Source organism: Dermacentor albipictus, chromosome 4 (genome assembly GCF_038994185.2).
Source record: "Dermacentor albipictus isolate Rhodes 1998 colony chromosome 4, USDA_Dalb.pri_finalv2, whole genome shotgun sequence".
Taxonomy (NCBI): Eukaryota; Metazoa; Arthropoda; class Arachnida; order Ixodida; family Ixodidae; genus Dermacentor; species Dermacentor albipictus.
In genome coordinates, this window is record NC_091824.1 from 54,948,285 (window position 1) to 54,958,848 (window position 10,564).

General features: G+C 45.6%; 1 protein-coding gene across 2 annotated transcripts in view; it reads right to left on the minus strand.

The window, feature by feature from the left end:
• Positions 1 to 9,310, minus strand: part of LOC139059080 (uncharacterized) — a 78,541-nt gene extending 69,231 nt beyond the window's left edge. Inside the window, exons 1-2 of one of the 2 annotated variants that reach the window (XM_070536974.1) lie at positions 9,197 to 9,310; positions 6,024 to 6,074 (exon numbers count right to left, since the gene is read on the minus strand). In XM_070536974.1, the coding sequence (XP_070393075.1) occupies positions 6,024 to 6,074; positions 9,197 to 9,221 (76 nt within the window). In that variant the 5' untranslated portion in view covers positions 9,222 to 9,310. The remainder of the gene's footprint in view (positions 1 to 6,023; positions 6,075 to 9,196) is intronic. The other variant, XM_070536973.1, reaches the window with a different exon arrangement.
• Between the last annotated feature and the right edge of the window lie 1,254 nt (positions 9,311 to 10,564).

Here is a 10,564-nt window from a genome sequence, read left to right on the forward strand (position 1 = left end):
AAACAACTTGCCCCAAGTGGGGACCGAAAACAAACCGTCACACTTCGCGTGCGATGCTCTACGAATTGAGCTACCGCGGCGCCGTTTCCCCATCCACTTTCTTGGGCATTTATGTTCCCTAGTAGAACCCTGGGAGTGTTAGCCAGCGCCCCCACTCGCAGACCTTGGTGGCGGATGTGGAGCATCCTTCCTGCCGCAGGCGTCACGGGAACGTGATTTTTTGGGTGAAGGTAACCGGTCAATAAACCCACACATGCTACCTTAACGGATCGATGTTTCCGGATTCGAGACCCTCGTTATGTAATAAACGAGAAGAAGAGGGGTTAACCGAGGGTGCCCGACACCAAGGACAACGTAAGCGGAAATTATTTTTACTTAATAATTGAAATAACCAAATAATAAATTAATAGAAATCAAAGTGGAATAACGCGGCCAAGTTCTCGTCCCTCTAGGTATACACGAGGGGAAGGATGATAATGAAGGGAAAATCGAGCTGATTGACAGACACTGCGATGTCGGTGCTACGCCAAATAACATGGATGACGTCCAGGCTGAGCTTGTGAAGCGGGTTTAAGTGCTCAAAAATCAATTCAATGTAGAGTGAGATGCAGGGAAGGCGGTAGAAGAAAGGCTTTGAGCAGCCAAGGAAAAACTGGAGGGCCGCCATCATGAAAGAAAATTGTAGTGGTGATGTAATTAGATGGAATGCCGTCTCCCCGCGTGACAGGATCGGGAGTGCCGGCAAAGTGTGTGAAATGCGTGTAACCTGCGGTTTGGGCAGCTGGAAAGAAATTTACCGCCTCGGAAGCTACCGCACAGGGAAAGCAGGATTGAACCGGTCAGAGTCCCGTGCCAAATCAGATTCAACTCAAAAGGATGACAAAGTGAGGCAGGAAAAGGCGTCGGTAGTATGACAGAGGGAAAAGGTGATAATCGGCGGCGCTGCAAATCTCACTAGGTGCTCAGAGGTGATTGTCGGGAGGGTGAAAGGCGACAAAAGAGTGGTCGTAGGGACGTTTCCAGGGCAGACATTGTGTCATGGAGAGAGCTAGAGAAAAGCTCGCGGATAATGCACAGCAACGCAACCTTGTAGCAGTAGCGGGCGACCTAAATGGCGTGCTGACCATCTGACCATCATCTGGCGTGCTGACCAACTGATCATGACCACCTGTCATATCATGACAGGTGGGAACCGAACCTGTGGGTTCGGTTCCTACCTGCGGCAAGTTGTTTTTTCATCCACTTTAATTTCCATTAACTTATCGCTTCTTCATTCCATTTATTAAGCACAAGAAATTTCCCCTATGTTGTCCTTGGTGTCAGTATTTGTTGGCTTCTCATGATAGAGTTATAAAGCGAGGTACACAAAGCAAGCAGCGTGTGCATGCTGTGACAAAGGTAGGGAAACGATGAAACACGTTTTATTAGAATGTGAATGTATCTATCCAGCTGTCGATTTAGGTTCCGCTAGCGTCCTTGGAGCCTTTCGATTCAGAGATAGCAGGGAGAAAGTAAACATGCCTGCAATAGAGATTAGTGAAAGGTGATTGGAGGGTTAGTGGCAGAAAAGAATGGAGACCATAAATAATGGAAGCGTAACAAAGCAATGTTCTTCATATTGGTTCAGAAAGCTGGGCGCTAGGAATTTTCGTGTGTGTGTGTGTGTTTTTGTAAAACAACGTTAGGCAAGACGTTCGGCAAAATAAGAAGAAGAGCTTGGTGGAGCAACCCACCACCTAGTTGCCAAGAGGACACAGCATCCATCCATCCACCTTTACGTCGTGAAAAAAGAAACGAACGGAATGGAGCACCAAATTAACCTGGGCACCTAGACGAAGAATTCTATTGATTTAAAGTATCCACAAGTGTGGCAATTTGTAGCAAAGAGTTTAAGCAGGTGCAACAGATTTGCACAACACAGAACACATAGCAGCTCCGGCTGGCCAGAAGAAAGTGCACCCTGTCCACTTCGCATCTCAGTGGGGCATAAGATGAGACTGACACGAACCGACGGCGTTAGGCAGCGCCCAGTGGCATACTAGATAACGTTTGCTTGACGCTTACTGCTCACACTATAGTGCGTGCACGCATCAGCTGAGCCGGAATGCTAGTGCGCCTACAGACTGCGTGCGCACCACGCTCGCGCCGGCAGCGATAGGCAGAACGCTTCCTTTGTTCAGCCACCGAGGTGATTGAGCGTCCACGTCGCGTCTACTTCACTTCGGTGGGTTGGCAGCCAAACGCCCTCCGTATTTCTAGAGACTCTCTAAACCCTCCGCGCGGGAGCTGCGCATGCACCGTGAGTGTGACAGCACGACAACTGCGACCGGGGGACCGACGGCGTTATTGCGTCTGGAGCATCCGTGCAACTCCTATCGCAAACCTATTCCTGTCGTCGTATAATTTTAGCCATCCCTGGGAGGGTGGGCTCTCGTTTCGATGTAGAGACCTATACACCGGGCGATGACAAAGAGCCCAAATTGAGCGCGCAGAAATGAGCTATGGGTGTGAGAACTAAGAATTCCGAATACGATTTCATTGATTGATTGATTGATTGATTGATTGATTGATTGATTGATTGATTGATTGATTGATTGATTGATTGATTGATTGATTGATTGATTGATTGATTGATTGATTGATTGATTGATTGATTGATTGATATTCAATTTAACATTCGAGCAACACAGGGGCTGTGCGAGGTGTCATTCTCGGGAACTCCGGAGTAACTTTTTTTTTTCCTTGGGATCTTTAACTTGCACTAGCATCTTTCTACAGGAGCATTTTGCCTGTAGAAATGCGACGGCCGAAGCGGTAAGTGAATCTGGGACCTGAAGAGTAGAATGAATTTACTAAAAAATTACCGACGATTACGTTACTTCCTAATGCGAAATTTGAGCGCAGCAAATAAGCTGTTTCACCTTTTCGATAGATTGAGGCAAAGAAATCGAGCAACACATGTATGCGCTATCACAGAATTTTTTTTTATTTTTCACACGTATTCCTTTAACAAAGACTCCACTAACAGTTCTTGACAGTCATGAAGGAAGCTTTGTGGTCGGAGAAATAGACTGATATATGTTCGACTTGGTACACCAATGCTTGATTCTCAAAGACGAGATCTATACAAGTGCCTCGCGAGGTTGTCACAGCCGTGGGACGCGTTACGAGCGAGAAGAACGGGATGTTCTCCCGCATAAGTGTTAGGAAATTGCTGTTTGTCTTTATGTCAACATTAAAGTCCCCCACTACTAACATCGGTGTGGATCGATGGACGGTTAATGCGAGTTGCAGGAAGTGCACGACGTCTTTCGTGAGTGCGGTAGCGGACTCACGAAAGCGGTATCAGTCGGTCGCTGCTAGCGCTGGGGGGATGAAAGGGGGGCGGAGCTGGTTACGAGGCCGACGACAACGCCGACGACGACGCGAAACCCAGGAACGGACGCCAAAGAGCCATTTGTGTAGCCAGCCCTCCTCCACAGTCTCTCCTCCTCCCTTCCATCATCCTCCCTCGCCCGGAGAGCCGACAGCGCGCATGCGCGGCGGCGGAGCAGATTCGTCGGCGAGCTGGTTACGAGGCCGACGACAACGCCGACGACAACGCCGACGACGACGACGACGCGAAACCCAGGAACGGACGCCAAAGAGCTGCGCTCTAAAAAATTGAAGTATTCTATACGCTAAATTAGTGTACCCATCCTTTTAACGTCTGCTTATTAGACAAATTGCAGTTATTAAATATACATTTTTATTTTAAATTACTGCAGCACTTCTGCATAGAAAATTCGCCCTACATATGACAGCTCTACCCCGGCATACTGTTGTTCCCAATCCAATCGAACATGTTGGGAAAAATTTGAATTGTCTAAAAAGCACCTTTCATTGTAAAAGATCAGTGCCGCAGATCGCATCGTTGTTGGGCATACAGTGAAAGTGAATGAGCATTCTGAGAAATTAGTTTTACCGCTATGGTACAGGAAAGGTCGACTGTAGATAATGGTCACGTGTTGCAATATAAGCAAGTCATTGTTGAAGCAGTGGACGAGTGTTAAAATCGATGCCAATGCTATAGTTTCCACAGTGTTACCCAAACTTGGAGCTTCTTGGGCCTGAGCTTCAATACAGCAACTAAGAATATTGTTTACACCGAGTCAATTTATCATTAGTCATTCGGACATTGTATACGGCTTAGCGGAGCTTTCCCTTTGTAGTGGAAGCTTCACACGTCGCTATCGTTGTTGAAGAGTAGTTAAGGTAGCTGGGTTCCCACGACAAAACAGAAAATGAGGGAGTTTCCACATGAAATGATTTTTTTTAATACTATTTCATCAACACCAATTCTGTTTGAATTGCCTTCGCCAATTTAACATCCGCTTGGAAGGAAATATAGTCGGTTTCTCCGCAAATCACGACGCGCTATTTACTACTTAGGTTACCACTTGGAACAATCTTTAGCGGACCGAAATGAGAATATTACTTAAACAAGGGCGGCTAAGATAGGTGTTTTTACTGTGTGCAAAAGAATGGTAAGCGTGAATAGTGACAAGTGCGAACAGAATACATGCACTGGTGGATTCACTCGCGTGTTGAGAGAGTTGTTCATTAAACATATCGATACGTTTTGAACTTCGTTACAGACAACCTAACAAAGACATGGACAAAGAGCGTCATGCCCCAACGGCTCTGCTATGTTCAGTCAGTTTGATTCGACACCTATATTTTCATTGCATAGAGCATAACGTGTACGAGATTTCCGTAAACAATGATATATCACCCGGCGTGGTTGCTTACTGGCTATGGCGTTGGGCTGCTAAACACGAGGTCGCGGTATCGAACCCCGGCCACGGAGGCTGCATTTAAATGGGGGCGAAATGCGAAAACACCCCTGTACTTAGATTTAGGTGCACGCTAAAGAACCTCAGGTAGTACAAATTTTCGGAGTCCTCCACTACGGCGCACCTCGTAATCAGAAAGTGGTTTTAGCACGTAAAACCCCATAACCTTATATAATCTAACAAGGATATATTCTGCTTTAGTGAGAATCGGATATAAAGAGTTACCGCAGATAGCATGGCCACTTGGCGCAAATAAAAGCATGTCTATTTCAGTACGTTGCAGCGAGTGCAGATATTACCAGAGCTTCAAGAAGCTCAGTGAATCAACGAAATTCAGGAGAGCAAGCATCTGAAATAACCGCATCTGAAATTACCGACCGACAGCGCATAAAATGTTAAGACACAATCCATGGTGGTGTCGACGAAAGAAGTGCGGTTATTCCGTTGATGCGTTGCGTTGGCATCTTTCATAGTATGTTGACGGACTAAATAGTCACTCTATGGTGGGATGACACGTTATTTATTACCGTTTTAAGGAACATTGACTGTGTTCATTGTAACAAATATTGGGGTGCTGTTCTTGTCCACTTTAGGTTGGAGGTGGCTTTTCAATTTTCCCTAACTACTACCTTTAATATTGGGCGTTTTGGCGCCACTCGGGTGTTATCAAGTTCGGGTGTAATATTTTGCTGGGGGGGGGAGAGGGGCGGAGTCAGAGAGAGCAGGCTTTAACACTATGTTACCGCACAACGACGGATGCCTCTGTCCGTAACTCAAGACGGGGGCCGACTGCTAGGATGGAGAGGCACACTGTGGAATAAAAGTTGCATAAACAGGGATAGTGTGCCTCAGAAAGGCTCGCCAATGTTTCCATAGGCGGACCTACTGAAACATTCGCGGGCCTTTCTGCGGCACTTTAGCGCCGTTTATGTATCTTCTGTCCATAATTTTCTTTCTGTGTGCGTATGAAACATTTATTTCTCTCTACAACACAGGGGGGGGGGGGGGGGCAGTCTTCGGCTGCACATGCGTCGGTTGACCATTGAAAGTGATGAAAATGCACGTAAAGCATGTGTACAGACAGGCTGCGTGTGCAGAAGCCTGAAAAGCATCACTAGAAGAACCCGCGAGCTAATGACAGAAAGCACCGGACAAACTGCGAACAATTTCACAGGAGTAAGCGCTCACTTGGTAGGTCGCCATGCGTTCCCTGCGTTCCAGTGGCCGTATTTTCATCGCCTGAAAGCAAAGACAACCACCACCAATGAAGTGAAATTCCGCAACTCATAGTTTTGCACAACACCGGTACCAGCTTAGAACGAGAGAAAGCTGAGCTAGTTAGCAAGGATTCATAATGCAAAGAAGGGGTAAGACGTGCACACATGGACACAAGAGAAGTGGACAACACGAACGCCTCTTGTGTCCATGTCTGCATGCCTACCCATTCTTTGCATTATGAAACTGGTACCAGTTTCAAATCAAAATAATTAGGTGGTGCTTAGGCACATTTCTAGTCATCTTTCTAATCTTTCTTGAAAACTCAGAGTTCATTCCCACAAAACACCACATATATTTTTATGCGCTAGGTACAATAATACAAAATGTTGATTTATTCGCGGGAAACAACTCCAAGCCCATAGTAACGTTTTTGATAAGCAGGAGCGAGGATTCAATTCTGATAAATCTAGTACTAATTAGGTTTTAGCACAGGTATTTCTTTTCTTTACTAATGCACTTTCCATGGCCAAAGATAAAGGTTAACAAGACGTTTTCATTTACCATTCTGTGGAATGGCGTTTCGGCTTCGTGGGGTTAACATGCTGCACCGTGTTGCAGTGTTTTTCAGATAAAGTTCTGAGACAAAGCTATATTCTTCGACAAGTGGCGGGGCTGGAGCAGCTAGTCACCCCGTCAAATCTCAAAGTGTAAGTTTAACGGCCCTGACTTGCCCGCATTCTTTCGTCGAAGCACCCAATTTATGGGGCATGCGCAATGTCACTATTCTGTCACCTAAAATCAGAAGTCACCGTGATCTATCAAACAATAATAATATGTTAGTTCCGGAATTCACTATTGTTAACAATATATAAAATGAATTCTGAGTCAATCTGCACTTCAAATGCGCTATATTCAAAAGAAAAAATTAGAGCTGTGTTTTGCATTGATTATTTACATTTCTTTTTTTTTCATCTTTTTCTCGTCACTGCGTTACATAAAGCTGCGCCCATGCTATCTCCGGGATCAGGCACGGAGCACATGGATCACAAGAAATAAACAGAGTATAAAACAATTCTTACAAAATACGGTTTCAATAGCTGAAGATATAGGCGCATATGGTTAAGCAAGGTAACATGTTCCCTAACGCCATGCAAATTAAAAGAGCAGCTTAGCCTAACCGTGCATATGTTTTCCTTCAAATTTCTCAAGGATCTGCTTGATAAACACTACCGCTGAAGACGTGTGACTTTTAGAGTCCCATTTGACAGAAAGGGTTACGTCTGTCGTCACAGCAAGTGGATGTTGCGAGTTGTCTCAGTGAATAGGACAACGACCGCGTAGACCCGTGTGAGGCCCGCACTTATATAATTTTGACGAGGTGCGGCCCTTACAAGGGGCCGAATCTTCTCGTTGAAATGGGGCCAAATTGTTTAGCTCTATAGCCAGATCAAAATTCCGTAGTTGTGCGCTAATATCTTGAAAGGTCTGGGTACAATTCCTCGAAATGATAACGAAAAATGATGAATTGCTTATCCAGTAGCTTTTGTACAGTGGGGTGCCTTTGCCTAGAGTGGAATATCTTTATCAACACTTCTACGCACATAAATAGGTCAAATTTAAAATAGAAATGCTGAAAAATGAAAACATACGTCAAATTGTTGCGTTGGAAAGTAAGAGAGCGTGATTACACATAACCTAAAGAATCTCTAGAAACAAGTGCGGAAATGATTATCCCGTCGGAAGCGCCAATACCAAATCAACTTATAATCAGCGAAATTTCTTTGCAGGACACAGAAAGCTGCTTTCGTTAGAATGATCGGTTTTATCCCGAGGGGCCCGACGTATTCGGTCATGACAATTTGCCCCTTCCTCCACTTAACCTGCACTATGATGCTAAAACACTTAATCATCACCTTATTGCACCCTGCTATCCCACCATCCCTCTTTTTACATGTAGCGTGAAGACCACATGAGACCAACATCATGTATTCGTAGATATCGGTCGGGCAGTGGTTCGCCAACACATTTCACCACAAATTGGCAGTGACAATATTGAGCAACTTGAAAAAAAGTCTCTCTTCCACCTAGTTTTTTACCTTACTTTAAAGGCGAAATCGGGAAATGCCTAGACGAACACCTTGCCGCACAGCTCTAAACTTGTAAGAAATCTAATGGCAGCTGCGACAAACAACAATAGGACCCACGAACGTTCCCTCCGCCATCACCTCCAATGTTTTCTTGGAAATAGCGGTCATGCTAGGAACCTTTATGCGCGCGTATTCTGTCTTCGCGAGCACAATGTAAATACACCTCACGTATTGTTTCAAGCGCTCTAAACTCGTTTAGCCGCTAGGGCTTTTCGCACCGGAGTTGGCACTTCTAGGCGCGGAAACATAAATTAAACGAATGAATGTAATATTGGGTAGGCGACGGTTCTTAGGCTTAAGCGTGTTTCACAGTGCGATTTCGCTTGCGATTTCGCTTGCGATTTCGCAGGTGCGGCAAATGCGGCATCGGTCCCTTCGCTTGTGCACTTTTTCGATGCTCGATTCTCTCTAAACTCGCACACGTGGCATGGACAAGTAACGAATAACACTGCGGATCGTCATACACGTGACTATGGCCTTCCTGCTCCCTTTATGTTTTGATAGAGTAACGAGCTCAAACACGAAAAACGTTTTCTGAATATACTTTCAAGCTTGTTTTACTTTATTCTCGCCAAAGGGGGCTGAAAAAGTATACTCCAAGAATGATGCAGTCTTTCACTAGGTGCTTGTAAATTTGAGAATCGGTGCCGCCGCCATCGGTACATGTGTGGCGGCAATGCTAAGTTCGCAACTACTGAAAACACAGTTGCGAAAAAAAGCAGTGCAACACCCCAGCAAGTTAAACATCCACTACTTTGCGAAAGCGCACAGGGAGGAAGTTCTCATTTTTTGTCTCGCATGTGGGAGGACCGCAGTAGAATCTACAACTGGTTTAGGAGCCAGAATTCCACGATTTCATGGCGAAGGCACGCAGATATTTCAGGGCAGAGCAATCGGTGGCCCTCCGGGAGCGCCCGAATACCGCATCCACTCGTACTTAGCCATAGTACAAACAATTGGCGAAAACCTACGCAAAAGCATGCGCATGTTGCTCACCAAGATTGCCGCGGTAGAAGTACATCTCAACGTCGTACTGGTACTTGGTACTGAGGGCTGCCGCGACGACGTGTGATAACACGGTTCAGGTGAAGGGCAAAGATTCTTCGTCTTCTTCTTCTAGTTCATTGCAGATGCACGCGCATACTCGAGCTTGACAATCCTGATGGTGATGATGATACTTCCTTCTTTAATAGCACAAACTCAACGTGAGATTAGACCAAGAACCAAGTAATATGATAAAAAACAAAAAAATGCTAAATTGCAAATTATCTATGCTTTTTTTTTTGCTCGAAAGGCTTTTTTTTCTGTCCTTTCCAACACCCCAATGCCACTCGCGTAGCTCCTGCAGTGCAAGGCAAACAAAATTTTTCGCTGCGGTATGTGCAGAAGAGTTCTCCAAAAGAGAAAAATACATCCGTAAAGTCCTGTTCGTGTTTGCTTGTAAGTTGTGGCTAAATAAAAAGCTCACATCAATTAGCTCACCATCGTTTTAATAAAGCGAATAGCTGTCTCTTGCAACCGTTCTTTCACGTATCCACTCCGGTTGCCGAGTATCTTGGTGCTGCGAAAAGCAGACCGCGAGTACTGCCGGTCGCAGAAGCTGACCAGTGTCATGTGATCGTGATACCATAGAGTCGCGCCATGTGTTGCCACCTTCCACCTTCCACTCTCTAACCCTGCTCACATTCTTCTATCATCTTTTTTCCCACTTCCCTCTCCCCAGCGACATTGAGAATTGCTCCCGTTGCTCCCCAACTTCAGCCCCTCCCCCCAGATCGCTCATTGAGTGGTCAGCGCCGCGCTCGCTGAGGCGTTGGCGTCACTCCTGTCGACTGACATCGCTTCCGGAAAAACGGGCGCAACGCACAATTTCATACGCCAGGAAATAACACTGAATAGGTTTTCATCTAATTGTCTAAGGGTGCGCATGTTGACATTTACCAATTGCAGATGGTCAGTTTGCAAAGGCATATCCACTTGAAACAAATTTTGAAAACGGCACTGGTTTCGAGGTATGCGCCGTGAGCTAACTGATATACCGCTCAATTCTGCAACAAACCGCCGTTTTATGCATTGAAGGATAAGAAAATTTAATTAAATTATGGTATATTACGTGCCAAAACCGCTTTCTGATTATGAGGCACCCCGTTATGGAAGACTCCGGAAATTTCGACCACCTGGGCTTCTTTAATGTGAACCTAAATCTAAGTACACGGGTGTTTTCGTATTTCGCCCCCTTGGAAATGCGGCCACCATCGCCGGGATTCGATCCCTTGACCTCGTGTTTAGCAGCGGAATACCATATCCACTGAGAAAACGCGGCGGGTGATAAGAAAATTGACGAGCCATTCCACTCTGTGACGG